Source organism: Euwallacea fornicatus, chromosome 17 (genome assembly GCF_040115645.1).
Source record: "Euwallacea fornicatus isolate EFF26 chromosome 17, ASM4011564v1, whole genome shotgun sequence".
In the NCBI taxonomy this organism is placed as follows: domain Eukaryota; kingdom Metazoa; phylum Arthropoda; class Insecta; order Coleoptera; family Curculionidae; genus Euwallacea; species Euwallacea fornicatus.
This window is the reverse complement of record NC_089557.1, coordinates 792,965-809,931: the sequence shown is the minus strand read 5'-3', so window position 1 is coordinate 809,931 and position 16,967 is coordinate 792,965. Positions and strand designations below refer to the sequence as shown.

The window sequence follows — 16,967 nt, the reverse complement described above, 5'->3', positions numbered from 1 at the left end:
AAACATCGCTCTTGAGAGGTGGTAGATTTCTTTCTTGCTTGAGGACACAATTAGCTTTTTATCCAAAAATGGTATAACCAAAGATTGGGTTTAAAAAATGTCAGTAATTAAATAAGAACATCACTTCGCACTTCTGTGTTCTTGATCCGAAATGTTAAATTTCGAATGCGAATGCAGAAAATTGATTTGGTAAAAAATTCTGAAAAGTTAAATCTACCTGCTCGCACTTCTGTGTTCCTGATCAGAAATGTTAAATTTCGAATGCGAATGCAGAAAATTGATTTGATAAAAAAATTCTGAGGAGTTAAATCTACCTCCTCGCACTGCTGTGTTCTTGATCCAAATGTTAAATTTCGAATGCAAATGCAGAAAATTTATTTGGCCAAAAATTCTCAGGAGTTAAAGGTACCTCCTCACACATCTTGTGTTCTTGATCCAAATGTTAAATTTCGAATGCAAATGCAGAAAATTTATTTGGCCAAAAATTCTCAGGAGTTAAAGGTACCTCCTCACACATCTTGTGTTCTTGATCCAAATGTTAAATTTCGAATGCAAATGCAGAAAATTTATTTGGCCAAAAATTCTCAGGAGTTAAAGGTACCTCCTCACACATCTTGTGTTCTTGATGCCAAATCTTAAATTTCCAATGCGAATGCAGCAAACTGATTTGTCTAAAAATTAAAAGAAAAATATCTAAAATCCTCGCATTTCTTTCTGCATTCCGAATATGTTGAATTTTTAGTAAAATTCTGTCATATGCATGCTCGATATTGATTTGCTGAATCTTGTGTCAGGAGAGCAGAAATACAAGGAGTATCATACGACTTGTCATATGAAAATATCGACGACACATGGCATCAACTTTCTATATCAAAGTATTATACAAAAAAACTCAGTGGGTAATAAAAGTAGACAGTTTATTCAAATTCATAATTACATTTTTACAAATTATAATATATTTCAATCAAATAGATCAACAAGACAAACAAATATACCTATCGCTTTTAAATATGACGCGGCTACAAACAAACGATTTACATGTAATTCAAATAAACTATTGAACCACAGCTTTTTTTTTATTCCGGACCTGTTAAATATAACCACGCAGTTTTTGAGTTTTCTTAGTTAATGTTCCGTCAAGCTATTCGTGAATAGCGTGTTTGAGGCGAAAAAATTTTAATAAAACATTATTTTCCTACCTTATCCTGAGAGAAAATTGATACAAATTTAAAATAACCTTTTAGGATAGGAACCAAAGGTGTGAAACGATAAGATGATGTATGTAAAAAATAGTGTATGTATCATTTAGGAAATACTAAAATGTAGGACATTCGGCGAACATACGGACGTCCCGGTCTTTATCCGCTTGCAATCTTCGTAACACGTTGTTCAGTGACTCCACATGCTCGTTTTCTGGCTCTACAAAGTATCCTAAAAGAGAAATTCAATTGTAAACAATTCTTAATTTTTTGCACTGCAAAGTTAAACTGACTTGTCTTAACAACACAATTCACGACGCAATCGGCAACAACCAGCCGAATATTAGGCACAGGATCCCAACTCAAATCCAACAGATGGGGTAGCATAACGATACCGAACTCCTCCGGTTCCATGGCCTCTTTTTTGAGTATTTCCGCGCAAAGGATGGCAAAAGTTTGGCGAGGTTTCCACTTTTTCGAATGAGCAAAGCGTTCCGCTATTTCAGAGAGGTAACTGGAGGTCAGTCCGTGGTCTTTGGAGATGTGTTTCACTATTTCGGTAACCTGAAAATAATACAACTATAAGCTTGTTTTCCGTGAGCTCGCTCATCATCGCAGTGCAGTGAGCATTGAAGTATGCAATCAGAAGTACGTTGAACGATTTCTTCAAGTGTGTTGTCAGAAGACCGTCGTAAACTATCATCATTGTAGGAATTCTAAGACTCCTCAAAATGCAACGAAGTGCCATTTTTTCAACAAATTCTTCTTCTATTTCTTTCAACATTTCATGCTTTTATTTCTGTTGAAGAGCTAAGACAAAAACGTCAGAGCTACTTCGTCATCAATCGAATCGTTCGTAAGGCCCCTGTGACTACCATTAGGGTAAAAAGTCACTTCAAACTTACTAGAAGTAATGATGCTTGTCGAACTGCCGCCACATTGTAGAACATCAAAGCTTGAGCGTAAAAACCGATATACTTGACTACATCCGCGGGCCTAAATAGCTGAACACACTGTGTCAACTGTTCGGCTAATTGCTCCTGGAAGCGCCAATTGCACACGTTGTCCACTCGCAGAAACTCGTCCAGCTTTGGCAAGAACACAGTTCGCTTCTCCACGTTAATTAGTTGCATGAAGAGGAACAGATTGTTTAGGACCCCAATTCGAACCTACGGAAGAGCCCGCGTTAGACATACAAAACGACGCCAACGAGGCGAAATTACTTCATCTAAATCTTTTAAAAACTCTTCAAACAGAGGAGATAAGTCGGTGCTAGCTAGTTCAGGTCCCAAAATCACAGCCACTTCGTGTAAACTGCTGGCGACTATTCGCCTTATTTTATATGACGTGTGTTTCGCCAATATGTTCATTGCATCTCTGAGTAAATGCCAGTTGTCCCGGCCCAAGGTGAGCACCACGGCGGGCAAAGCATAAGCGCAGTGGTGCGACATATCAGGGAACATGTCACTGTTAGTGCTGTTGTTTCCACGCGCCATCCACACGAAATCTTCCACTAGGCAGTGAGGGACAATTTTTTGAGGCGGTTCCGTCACTTTTGTAGCGTCGGTTATATTAGCGCTAATGTCTATACTGCTACCTGGAAAATAATGAATAACTTTGTAGCAATCGGTCAAAATATACTGCAGGGTTAATGGCGTCGCGACAATTTCATAGTCTGCCTTATACAAAATTCTCTTCACGATTAATCGTTTTGTATATGTTATAATCATCATTATTGTTGACATACAGGGTGGTGTGGAAATTTCCATGCTCGTCATTGGACAAAGTTGACAATTAGAAGGTCGGTTATTTTAGGAAATAGTGGGAACAACTACTAATATACCTTGTGATGGCGCTTCGCATGATAGAGGCAGGCAATTTCAAACTAATCTAGACTTTGTGCGCCGGCACAGCAACTCTCCTCAATGAGAATGAGAACCAACCTTCTAACATTTTGGAAATCGCAACGGCGGGAAAATTTCCACAATCCTGTAGAGCGGTTTTGGGGTGCGGGAAAACTCACTTTTTAAATCTAAATTATCACCCTTGTTATCACTGGAAATTTCAATAATTGGCTGAGTTTCATCGATGTCTCCTTTAGGGGAATCCAATTTTATCCCTGCGTACATTTCTTCTAGGTGGTTCGTCTGTAACGAAAAACGTCGATATTACTCCTCAAAGATAAATCGCACAACATGGCAACAGGGAGTTAAAAACTTGGCAGTTTAGGTACTAGCAACGTTCTCGACTTACTGGTCTTTACTCTGACGTGGTAGGTGTAGGCTTCAATCACGTGGTCGGTAATACTGAGAGCGCTGAGTGCGATCGATTCAAGTCTAACACTGCGAACCCGTAAGTCGAAAACGCTCAATTGTTTTTGAAACAAAAGAACGGCGCCTTGCTGCCTTTTCTGTCGTAGTGCGTGTAAACTCTCGATTTGAGGAATTCCATGTAAACGTAAACAAGTTACAATCGAACGAATTAAACTGGTGCAAGAAACGATAACGTTTTACGCAGGAAATGACGCAAAGCGATATAAAGCCAAAAGCGAAATTTGTTACGTGGGTCAACAAATATATAAAGAAATTTCTATTCTTACTCGGCGGTAATTAAATTATCTATCACTTTCCATTGCAATAGTCACGACACATTACTCTCCACGAAATTAAGAAAAACCATGCTGTGAACAGGAAAAAAAGCAAAAAAGCCACTCTACTTACTGAAAAATTCGGGCTTTTACGTGAAAAGTGTCGCATGGCACCGGCCAGTGCAGGTGTTTCGTGTATTTAATAAAATCCTCAGGCTTGACCAAAAAATAGTCTTGACGAAGGCACTGCTGACATCCAGCCAGTATCTTTTCCACACCTGGGTGTATGTCAAAATCTACTGACGTGTGGTTTCGATAAAAGAATAGCGCCATATTGTCATTTTCACAAGTCTACGTGGTGAAAATTTTGTGGGTTTAGCAAAGCCCTTCAAAACGGTCAAAAAGTAATTTTGAAAATGTCTTTGCTAAGCACCCAGTGTCTCTGTCTCACGTGGGTGTTCTGGTGTTACTGTCAGCTTACTAGTCGTGTAACTTTGGCGAGTGAATAACGTCATATTGCCATTTTAGGTAGAGGGTCAATCAAAAGGTGAATTTTCCGGGGAAATCAATACTCACCACAAGGTCTTCTACGGAATCGTCCAACGAACCATCAGCGTCATCCAGAAGATCCCGGACGTCGACTTCGGGTGGACTTAAGTGCCAATAGTAATACTCGTTATATGAAAGCAAGTCATCTTCGTGCTGCGATATTGAATGAACATCGACATTTTTAACATGCAAACGTGTTACGGAGACCAAAAAAATGAACAGCATTAAAACTATTAATTGTTGTTACCTTCACTGGATCTGCGTTCGAACTCGAACCGGTTTTCACCTCATTTTTGTCGACTTCGACCCCCGAAAGCGGAGTAGTTTCGACTTCCACGCAACTCCCCACGTTACTTTCACTGTTATCATCATTAAACATGTAGTAAAGATCCAGGTTCCTGAGGTCAGTCCCTTCGGTACTAGCTTCGTTCAGGTGCGGACCTTTCTCGAACAGAGTGTAGAGCTCCTTCGCCGACAAACTTCCCGAACTGGAAACACCTTCAATTCCCGCCGAACGACTGCAAAGGGAACGTTATCATTATCCGAATTTCTTCTGGCGCGACAAGCGACTTACAATTCATTTCCGTCCTTGTTCACCAACACCAAATCGCCGTTGGCATTAAGATCGATACTGGTCAACGGTGGTTCGGCGAAGGTCGCGATGAATCCTCCCAAAGTCTGGAAGGCAGCCATTCTGACCCATCGACATTCATCGTGAAGCAGTTTCGCAACAGCGTCCGCTAACAGGGTCCTGCGCAGCTCTGCCGGGCAGACGCTCGACAAGAACATTATCACTTCCGCGCATGACTTCCTCACACCCCAGATTTCGTCCTGACACTGGGCCAGAAAACAGGGCAGCTGGAATGTAAAATGAACACATTTAGAGGTTGTTACAGAGGTAAATGTGACGTCATTATTGGTAAGTCTTCGGTCAGAAAGACGTGGAGGTAACTTCAGTTAAGTAATCAGAAGACCGTCGTCAAAACTCATCATCGAAACATGAGGAATCCGGCAAACAAACTGCGAATTTTAATACATTCATTGCAATGTGGCAGCACAAATTTAAATCTGACCGCATTTACTCAGGAATTCCCACTAAGAGTTTAGCGAAGTACCAAAAAAGGCACTTTATCAGAATTTTCACGTTAAAAACTCCAAATCGGGCTGTTTAATTCTTGTACTTAAAGAAGTATTCTACGCCAAAGCCATGAAAAAGTTATCTCAAGAATGTTCGATTGAATTTTGCCGATTAAGAACGCAAAACATAGCAACAACTCAACAGACACCGGCCCAAAAAACCAGGCCTTATCTCCACGAGATTGGACGCGGTCGCTAGGGAAAATCGAAAATACTCACCAAGGTCTTCTCGAATTCTTCCTTCCCTATGATGGTGCAAAAGTATCCACAATGGGAAGCCGCCTGTTTCCGGACGTAAAATAAGGAGCTTGAGCATAACTCAGTGAACCTCTTCAGCAGTATGCGCTCGGTTATGTCTTTTCCCAGCAACGGGGCTAACTTGCTCATCAACTGAAAGCAGACAAAAAGATTAAATTAACACCCGGCAACCCTCGATCCAACTCAGTTACAAATTACCAAACTCACATACTTTTTGAGAATTTTGAAGCGTTTAATGGACGCTCACGCTCATCAAAGCTGGCTGTGATATGCGTCCAAAAGTCCATTTCACAACCAATTGATCAGCGCGAGAATACATTTCCTCTCTCACTCGGATATAGCTCACGTTAACGTGGAAACACTTAAGTCAAATAAAGATAGAATTCCTGGAGAATTAAATGTTGCATCGCTCATCAAAGCTGGCTGTGATATGATTTTCGAAGCAACATTTCACAACCATTTGATGAGCGGCACATGCATCTATCTACAAGCGGTCAATTGCTCCCCGTGAAACGGCGTTGACAAGGTCGGGCACAGAACTCGTCAAAATGGCTGTGATACCATCGAACCTTCGGTACACAGTCAGATTGACGCTTTCCGGACGTAACCTCCTTTCTGATCTCTCTTCCTCTCGAGGTGGACGATAAATCTGCAACCTAACTCATCAAAGTGGCTGTGATATCATTTTAAAAACAAGAATTCACAGCCAAATTGACGATCTTAGGGCACAGGCATAATGAGCTGCGATGGGGCAAATTCAACGTTGCTCATCAAAGCTGGCTGTGATAGAATTCAAACATCTAAAACGTCCAACTCTAATGGGCAACGGCAAATTCTGGCTCGAATTCTTGGAAGTTCAGTGGATGAAGCTGCCTCTACATGAAAGACAAGGTAGTGAGACAAAAAAAATCTAGAACATCTCACTACCCATGTCTTTCAAGGAGAAACTGCGATGATTTGGTGAAGGCGTGGGGGTTTTTAAATTTTGACATAAGGAATAGAGAATGGAAAAGCATGGCAAACAGCTGTCAATTTCCTTTGCTCTCTTCGCTCTAATGGAACGGCGCGAAATGTCAGAGTGAAACATAACTCACCGAAACAGCACTCGTATTGACATCCATCTGATTTTCCATGCTGGTTAGAGCCAGAATCGATGGACAAATTTTGATCTCAGCCTGGACCCTGGTGACATAGCCCCGTTGCAGCAGCTGCACCAGCGTGGCCTGCGCTATCTTGTGGTAACCGGTGTCGGAACATCCCAAATTTCTCAACACCAAGGGCAGCAAGTACTCTCCTAACACGTCTTTGAGCGCCTCCACCCGCTGCGAGTTTTCGATGGCCTGAGCAGCAATGTCTGGGATGACTTTCAAAAGCTCGCTCTTGAGCGGGGCATCTGTAAAATGAGGTTAGATGTAGCTAGGTTGAGCGAAGAATTCTGCTCTGATGGGGTTTGATTGTTGGTGAGAACGTTCTAAGCACATGGGCGCCAGGCATGCGTTTTGATTTATCAGCTTTAGGAAACTCGATTATTGTAAATGAATGGAGTGAATCATGTTTTTTCCTTGAAGGGAAAGTGCCAAGCATGTACTATAAAAGGAGCGCTGTAATATTAATCGTTACTTTACCACATGAAAAAAAGTCCTGTTACGCCAGGTGCGGCGAGGGAAATTAGATGAATTCACATAAAATTAACAGAATTCATGCAAAAATGCGCCGTTAGAACGAGGGACGCGGCAATTATGGGGAAAAAGCGGCAAACGACAGAAAGCACGCGGTATTTCCACCATTTTGATTCAGGCTCAAAATATACTTGCAGGTTAACCGGAAATGCTTAGCGCGAAATTAGGCGAGATAACGTCGAAAACTACATGTAACGCATATAAAATTAAAGCTCACCTCATCGTCGGCAAATTCCACATATTTTCACATGTAAAGTCGGCTTTCTCACCGTTTTCTCCCTCGAAAATACCACGAGAAACCCACAAGCGCCTCGAGACCACCATGCCGTTTAAGTACTTGACGATATTGCCGCCAGGTGGCGCCCAAAACGCCGGAATGTGACGCGCTACCGGCAAACAACACGCACGTTGCCACTTTGGGCTTTTTTTCCTTGGGCTCACGAATCACTCAAAAAAATTGTAATAACAAACCGAGGGAAAAGGACTGAGTTAACCACGGTTTATGACAAAAATGGTAGCGGTGCGTTCGGGCTGAGACGTGGATACCTAAAACCAAAGGGTGATCTAAGAGTCGTATCTGATAAGCTGATAACAAATAATCAAATAATCAGGAGCGCCAATGAAACTACTAGAACCTAGAACAAACCCATTTCGAACTTTTATTGACCTCTAGTCGGCCTTAATGTGGCAACAGTGGCCAAGATGCTCGAGATCGTTGAACGTAGTACTCGCCGTTTCATTCAACTTTGCGCAGCCAGCACCGCCCAAATCGTCGTCCTCGTCTCCGAACCACGATGCCCGCCGAACGAACGAAAGGAAAGGGGGCCGTCAATTTTCGGACTTAATCCCATTCGAACGAAACGAGCCGCTCTAATGTCTGTCGGCCTTAAGAAATATACAGCGCCGGATTAGGGAGGAAAGGACCGTGTTTAACGTATCAACTTGAAGTCGGTCAAAACTAGCTGCAGAATTCGGAGAAAAAGAATTGGCAACGACGGTTGACGTAGGAGGAATTTGACAGTGCAAAACAATTGAATTGCTTTTCAGTTTTGACTAATGGGACCACCACGACTTCCTACGCGTTAGATCTGCCGATGCATGACGCATCTCTGACGACAAAATAACGTCATAGGGACACTAATACGGCTAAAGAATGATAACAGTTCTGGCGGAATCTGTGGAATAGTCCATCTGTCGCTTCGTCCCGATCTCGCAGCCACAGGTCACTGTCCAAAAGCTGGTACGAAAATTGCGTAAAGTGCTATTTGGTCTTTTTTTAAAAGGCCATTAGCAACAACAGGTTGCATAGTAGATAGTAGCTCGTGGTAATTTGACATTTGCCCTTAAACGTGTCACGCCGAATAAATACTTAAAATAGGAATGCGGGGTACTCATGTTGCCAAGTCGTATATTTTACATTTTAAATGGAACAATACATCCCTCGTTTCCCTACCGAGAAAATCTATTTGCTACTTGCACAACCGATGTGAAATTGCCTCGACCGAGCCTAGCTGGGTGCTCCGATTATTAACTTCTAAAACTAACCGATATTGCACGTACACAAGACCTAAGTTCCCCTGTCTCGTCTCCGCCAGTATGACGGATATCCAGACGAGAAGAAAGTTTGGCAGCGCCGGAACGATCGATAACATTAGGAGGGAAGCGCGAATTCGACTTGGCAACGTTCCTTAAAACACTCCACCTACGTCTTCTTTCTCATCATCATCATACGCACATTGAGAAGAGTTTACGCATCTGCCAAGGAAAAAGGTCTCATTTGGGCAGAGACAGAAATAGCTCTCCGGAATTTGAAGCCTTCGCTGGCCCCCCCGAGATCCACGTGTGCCTATTTCCTGTCAACGCCGGAAACGCCACCGAGATGAGCAAACGGAGCGCGATTGCTGCGTGCGTTCCAGCCTTTTTTTTTTTGCCTCCAACTTGGAAATGTGGCTACAACGCAGTTGGGTTCAAGGCTGAAAAACTGATGGAACCTTTAAGTGTGCATCTACACCTAGTCAAATACATCTGTTATTTGCTTTTTTTGGAAACAAGGTGGTCCTTATTAACAAGGCGCAATTTAGTAAATGATCCCGTACTCAAATAGTCGAAAGCAAATACTAATTTGGTGCATTAAAACGTACCAGACACGTATTTCAAGAGAAAAACGTGACATTGCCGCGGCTCGTTTTATTTATGAAATTTGAGTAAAAAGCCCGTGTGAAAAGACGAGCTTAAAATTTTATAATATCTCCGTAGAACTACAATTTTATTCGTAATTTTGAATGAATCAACGCCAGAACAAATGATTACTATTGCTGGACTTCCGGCCAATTAAAAACCTCCTTTTCAAAGAATGATTGTTGCTTCATTCACGGATTTAAGCTCCATTCATCATGGTCGTGTACGAATATTACGATATACAAAAATATCAATTGAAGGAGGCATTTTCCGTGATTAGTCATGTTTGTGACGATAATGGCGCGTCGTTTGGCTTTTGAACTGGCGCCTGTTCAGAAAAAGGCCTACCGCTATATTTACTAGGCCGCCAGGATTGGACTTGGATATTTTTCTATAGCGAAGACTTAGCGCCGCCTCGTTTCGCCCCTCGCAAATTTTTGCCAACGAAATGTTGAAATTTTGTTCCGGAAAAATGTAAGAATTTTGCCACTTCAGGCTCGCTAGCGTTGGTAAAGCGCATTGTACGAACTATGTTCCGAATTTCCGAACGAGTTTGCGCCTGCCGAACTTAATTTGATTTTGGCAAATAATTTTTTTGAAATGCCAAGCCGTGGTTTCGTCCATACATGAGTTTCGAACGCAGTCGTGGGGATTTGCGCCGAACAACCGACGGCCAGCGCGTACACCGGCAACGAAAAAAACTATCGTCGACTACGTTCGGAAATTCAAAGATGATTTGGCGTGCAAAACCTTGCGGCATCAATTTTTCTCCCGTCGACGAATGGAAGGTTGGGAACTTGGGTCTCTTACGGAAACACCGAATAGAAAAAATCGCATAAACGTTTATATGCAAACAGCCAGCTGGCCGGCTGGGTGACTTTGGAATGTTCCATTGCAAGTGTGACGTTTATTTAAATCCTGAATTGTCAGACAGTGGCATTGTCAAACGTCATAAGCCACTTTTCCGCGCTTTGTCGCGTGCATTGTTCCGTTTCAAAGGTTGGGTAAGAAAAGTTTATTTCCGAACGCGGTTATGTAGAACAATCGACTTGTAACCTATGCCGGCAATAAAGAAATATTGCCGGCTACGTTCCAAAGTGTATAAATTGTATTTTAATAACGTATAATAATATTAACTACTATAGGTTGGGAGAATCTAATCATTGCGATAACACGATACCTCTGGACTCGGAACCAAATAATTTCTGTATGTCGACGAGTCGAATGAAAGTCGTTACGGACTGGGGAATGACTTTATAATTCCGGGAAATTGATAAATAGACAAACACATATTAACGATTAACATTATTTGCTATCAAGGCCCTTTCGATACCCAATATAACCGACGTATACAAACATGACTTGTAATCTGTTAGTCCTTCTACTTGGCCGTGAAACATACGTTATTGTATGACATTTGGAATTAAGAATAACAACGTTCTGAAAGAGTGCACTAGTTGACATACTTTCTGTGTGAGCGTGTGTCGCATTAAGTTTGAGATTATGATTTGCTGCTCGTTTTGTTTACGTCTTGCAGTGCTCCCATCGTCAGTTACAGTACGTAAGATTACGCCATAATCACGAGACCGTGTCATCGGTGTGTCGTCACAAAACTGGCTCGCATCAATCGGAAAATCGAGATTTCGCTCGATTTTCCTCCTCAATTTCTAACGGCCGCCAATAGTTATCGGTACTTTTTTTACATTTCGAACGCCACTTCCCGAGATAATCGAACAGAATTTTCGGAACCCGGAAAAATTGAACGTTCACCGAATCATGATCCGTGACGTGATCTGCAGGTTGCCTGCATGGCCGTGTCACATTTCAAAACGCGTCAATACCGATAACAATCAGTTTCGGACGACACCGCTAGATGGGGCGATATAAAGCCCTCGTAATTTCTAAAAGTTACTCAAACATGGACTTACCGTCAGCGAATTTCGAGAAAGTCTTCATGATATCCGGCAGCTGCTTCGTGAGGAGGTCCGCAGGAGCCGTTCGGAAGATGTTCTGGACATCTGGCACCCAATGTCTAGAACAAAATTTAATAAATTAAATAGCGCCGATGGATATTACTCAAAATAGGAGTAAAACATGGCCCAACAGGAAATGCTTTACGCACGTGACACCTCAACGGCGCCACTAATCCTCTCTTTGAGATGTAAATGAGGCAATTTCCGTTTCGATAAAGCATTAGAGAAGTTTTTAGACCTTCGAAAACTTGTGAGTAATAAACAGAACTGAATCACACCCATCACCGATTAGTACTTACTCGAGGTCACAAACAAAGCGCAATTACGTTTCGCGCGTACCTTTGGCGCCATTGGAAACACGTGCTCTAAAACGTACACCCTCCGCGGTATGTGATGAGGTACCATCATTTTGGCGGGAACTAATGGGGCCACAACATGGTGCGTAGCACGAAGCGACTAAGGCGGTTTCTCGGAAGGACCCAGATGCGCGCGACTCTTACCAAAAACTTGACGCACTCCCATTGGCGGAAGTACCACCGTGACGCCGCATCTTTAGCGAGAGCGCAAAGTCGAAGACTATTCTCGGAATCGTTGACGGTTTGGGCTGAGAATGTGAATGAGATGAGTATTGGACAGGGTAGTACTAGGGCGATTTCGACACAGTCGCGAACGATCAAAAGCGATTTTTTTAAAACGACAAAATGGGCGTTGTAACGTTGAAGACTCTCAAAAACCAATACTCACGATGACAACCCACAACAACAAATACATGAGAACAGGGCGCCAACGCACCTTCAATCGTCGGCAGGTACTCAGAAGAAAGTCTGGCAACGCGGCTCGCGGAATTGAGGACGCTTCGTCTTTGGTCGCGAATTAATCGCGAAAGATTCGGATTGGTCGGCAGGGGCTCCGCCTCCGCGAGATCTCACGAAATGGCCGGCCGCGATTGCGATAAGGTCGCGGGACGCACCGTTCGCTAAGGGTCGGTTTGGACGTGGTCAGGGTACGAAATCGAGAGTGAATTTGGTGGCGAAAGATGCACCGATGAGGGTTTAATTCAGTTGAGGGGGCGCTTAGCAGCCCTACAGCAAATTCGGTTAATAGTGATGCGACCGAAATGTGACTTCAACGTAGGCGCTGGGGGCAAGACGGTAAATCCCCATGTTTTGATTGAGTCATACTCACTGACGCCTACGGGGCAAAGATGCGAAAAAAAATTACTATTTATAGTTGTTGTAGCAAAACGACCGATCATAACTGTCAAAATTATAGTTTTTTTTCATGATTAGGTGACACAAGACTCTTCCGAAATATGTTTTTTTACTCTTTTTCTTCGAAAAAATTTGAGGAATACAGCGAAATTTTTGAAGATATTTTGGACACACGAGCGGCAATTGCCTGTCTCATTGTGTCGTGGTTTTATTGACCAAAATTGAAATTCGGTTAAATGAACATTGGGATTTTTTTTGCTTCGACGTTTTCAAAATGGCGGAGCACGATCCTCGTCTCTTGTTACTTGGGCTTGTCCCTCGTTTTCAAAAACAACCACTCACGTCGCCACTGCCGAAAACAATCAACAATTTTAGCTACTCACCGGTAAATGCGCTGTGACCCTAAACAAATACGGAGCACAAAAGATTACGACCAATTGTGTTGATTCGTCGATTGCAGAAATGCATGGGTGAATTTCCGTACTCTCCATCAGGGGTCGAGTAGATTTTCTAAATCTCCAATAATTGAAAAATTGAAAATATTCACCGAACATATCGATGCTGTCATTATCGTCGCATGAAAGGACACTGGGACGCGATTTTGAACACTTAAGAATATTTTATACTCCTCCGGAACATCTAAGGATGCCTCCATTACGAGGGACTTTTATGATGCTTCGAATTCGGTCGTCGTAAGAGGAGTTTTACTTAGTCAGGGGACGGAAGGAGTGTTATCCGCCTTCAAATTCCAAAGCTGTCAATACCAAAAATCGAGCATTTCGGCACGACCTTCGTCGAACTCCAAAAGGTGGTCGAGTCGCTGTCACTGATTTGCAACTTTCTAATGTTCGATTCCAAACAACAATCGCCATCAAGAACTGCACCCATCAAACTAGGACGCATCAGGTGCCATCGCACGTTTTACGTATTTATTAGATGGAAAGGTATAGTGCGACGACCTTTGTCGGAATTTCTGGTATTCTGGGACGATGACAGGCGGCTGTGCAAACGACATTTGAATACCCAACATGGGACAGTGTCCCCATGCACTTCAAAGACGGCCTTGCCAGTACATTGCACACCGTTATGTTATATAGACACATAGACGTGTATATTCGCGATCATTATTTGTATTCGAATTTATGTGCGTTTTGCCTCCATCCCCCCCCCTGCCCCCCCACCCCTCACTGTATTATCGCCAATCTCATGACTTGCTTTGTAACAAACGACAGCTAATTTCCCCTTAATTTACATTTCCATATTATTTATTACCGGCGAATGACTAAACGAGAAAACTGAGGGTGATTTAATGGATATAAAAGTCGTGAAATTTCTACTGCTGATTAATCTCTCCAATACAACGCGGAACTCCATAAACATGGGATTTTGCGCTAAAAAAAGGATTAATTATAAAATCCGGCAACGGTGATCTCCCTTTAGAGCCGACGCAGTCATTTAAACCCCAAAGCTCCAGTAAACAATAAAACGTCGCAGCGTTGCCATTCAGCGCAAAAGCATAATATTTTCTTTACTCATCTCCAAGAGCGCTTTTTTTTTCACGTAGATTCAATAATAATTTAACTCGTATTATTTTTTATTCGGTAATTGGATACTTGAAACATCCACGTGGCTAATGCAAATTCCTTTCCCGTTCAGCGAGGAATGTAGATATTACCAGACACATGTTCAATTCATTGCATTATAATGTTTTTTTGCTATAGTGACACGTTCATAGACAACAGGAAAAGCAACGGTACCGCGAATACCGACGTCGACGTCATTGGCCACCGCTATGCAGAAATTTTCTTGGAATGATTACCGCACACATTTCAACTATGAGTGTTATGACCGCGGCATGGCCATCCGTTATGTAGAATTGCTATTTGGGCAATTCGATAAAAAATCCGCCTTTGATCGACGGATGCATTTGGTAATGTGCGCAAGAAGAGAAATTTCTCTTTTTTCGAGTAGAGTCGAAGAGAGTTCTCACTCCTTTCGAGTGATGATGACTCACGCACTCTGATCACTACCAATTCGGAATTAGATTGTGAGCATCTACACGCGTCAAAAAGTATTCGCTTGATTCCGATGTGAACTACGGGGGCTGCATAAATATTGCGTTATATACGTGGAATGGCAGTTTAACTGTCAATAACGTTATTTATTGATATTAGCCTGACGCTAATGACAGATAAACCGTCTTCACATTTTGATTTATGCGTTGGAAGTTGTTTTTATTAAAGCTGGCAACATGACCCACGCGCAATAAGTGCTGTAAATTCTGAGGGCCGTCTTGGGAAACAAATGCAAAACGCGACGTCGCCACGTTTCAGATCAAGTTGAACTGAGGAAAACTCTGTGCATTCAGCGTTTCGTTCGAGATATTATTTCTCAGATTCATTCGATTTCTGTAATATTAATAAACATTTTAACCTGAAAATTCGACGTTGCCACCTTCTGCACTTCAGTCACTATTGCAGATTTGAAGGTTTATTTATCAGTTCACTTGTGGGGAAATTATTGCGTATTTCTTATCCACGTTTTAAGTAGCTCTCACGCAGACCCCTTGACGTTGCACTAATTTTTCGACAATTTCCCCGTTTCTGACGTTGTTGACCGTGTCTCACCGAAAAGTCACCATCATTACTTGGGCCTTGACAGATGGTAAATATGTATGCTTTGATGCGCTTGTACCCCTCTGACGCCCGAGCGCGCCGAATACGCCCTTGGGAGTATAAGGTGCGCTGCCGGTGAAGCTCACAGTAAACGCAGTGAACTTCTACTTCACCTTTCGCTATCAAACAAGAAAAAACCTGACCCGAACAACACTAATTCGAACCTGATCTGATATTCGAGGCGTTTGCATGATGAAAAACGCTGAACACAATTACGCTTAAAGATTGTTATGATGGTACCGACATGCACAGCTCCTGGCAAAGGTGTTTTAACTGCAATTTGAAAATTGAAAAGTCTAAAGTGGCGCCTTTAACGGTCTTCAAAAGTTCCCTAAGGAAACGTAAGGAATTTGGGTTGGGACACACTGTACGTTACACACCAATATAGTTGATTTGAGGCTGTCCAGCAGCGCTCCACAATCGGAGAGCACAAGGGTCTTGGCGCGCCACTGTGCCCCATGTTCGAGTTTGTTATTAGCGTAAAAAGAACGGGAGAGGTTATTGACTGTTCTATGTTGTTGTGATTCTGTCTGAGGCCCGCATTCCTCCACCGGTTTATACATACACGCACACTCTTACACACACACACACACATACACACACTCACACACTCACAAACACACACACACACACAAACACACACACACACACATACACACTCACACACTTACACACACACACACATACATACACACACACACATACACATACACACCACGTTAAGTTAAAAGGCCGAACCTGATGAGAGGCGACGTTGCCGTGTATGCATATTCGAGCGATTGATTTCGGTAATTAGACTGCTTAGTGTGCTGATTAGGGAGGCGTCAAATGTCAGAAATTTTGCCGGGCACTCATGGGAACTTCAGACGCGAAACGAAAAACGAGTCGCGGTACGCGGGCCCCCGGACTAAAAAAAAAAGGTAGTTGATGGTGCCGCCGCTTTATGTTGTTTTGATTGGTAGACCATTTAGGGCTGACAAAAGAAATGTGCTCGATGAATGTGAGAACCGAGACGTTAAAAGCTGACGCCGCAGGCCGCATTCTTCGACGCGATTGGCGGCTCGTTCCGATTTTTGCCCTCCACATAATCCACTCCCAAAGATTGATGATTGATCGATTATCTTTCGATAGATGGGCGCTTATAGGTGTAAGATCTATGAAAAGTTAAACGAACGAAGGGCAGACCGGCATAAAACGGCAGACAATCACGACACCGCTGGTGTCTACATTGTTTACACCTCGTCACCCACCCTAAATTACTGATAATCAGTCACTAAATCTAATTACTGCGTGTTTAAAAGCACGCCAATGGTTTTTTTGAATGTACGTTCGTTCAATTTTCCGCAATAAACGACGGCGTCTTTGATGACTACATTGTTTACACCCACCTTAAATCAGTTAGAAATATTACAGAAAGAGAACATGACTGCATGCAGAAAGTGCCGTCACCTGTGCGATGAGCTAACACGCCCTCTAATAGCATGTCACTGTCACGGTATCAAAAACATATGACTTTGACAA

General features: G+C 42.7%; 1 protein-coding gene across 9 annotated transcripts in view; it reads right to left on the bottom strand.

The window, feature by feature from the left end:
• Positions 1–900: 900 nt before the first annotated feature.
• The window catches only part of LOC136344709 (serine/threonine-protein phosphatase 4 regulatory subunit 1-like), a 44,766-nt gene continuing 28,699 nt past the window's right edge, over positions 901–16,967 (bottom strand). For 6 of the 9 annotated variants that reach the window (XM_066292408.1, XM_066292407.1, XM_066292409.1 and 3 more), the window contains 11 exons: positions 11,516–11,619; positions 6,825–7,123; positions 5,692–5,862; positions 4,910–5,193; positions 4,583–4,853; positions 4,363–4,488; positions 3,151–3,346; positions 2,423–2,796; positions 2,105–2,368; positions 1,493–1,763; positions 901–1,431 (listed from right to left, as the gene is read on the bottom strand). In XM_066292408.1, the coding sequence (XP_066148505.1) occupies positions 1,316–1,431; positions 1,493–1,763; positions 2,105–2,368; positions 2,423–2,796; positions 3,151–3,346; positions 4,363–4,488; positions 4,583–4,853; positions 4,910–5,193; positions 5,692–5,862; positions 6,825–7,123; positions 11,516–11,619 (2,476 nt within the window). In that variant the 3' untranslated portion in view covers positions 901–1,315. Of the gene's footprint in view, positions 1,432–1,492; positions 1,764–2,104; positions 2,369–2,422; positions 2,797–3,150; positions 3,347–4,362; positions 4,489–4,582; positions 4,854–4,909; positions 5,194–5,691; positions 5,863–6,824; positions 7,124–11,515; positions 11,620–11,859; positions 12,735–16,967 lie in introns of those variants that run through there. The other 3 variants (XM_066292416.1, XM_066292411.1, XM_066292412.1) reach the window with 3 other exon arrangements.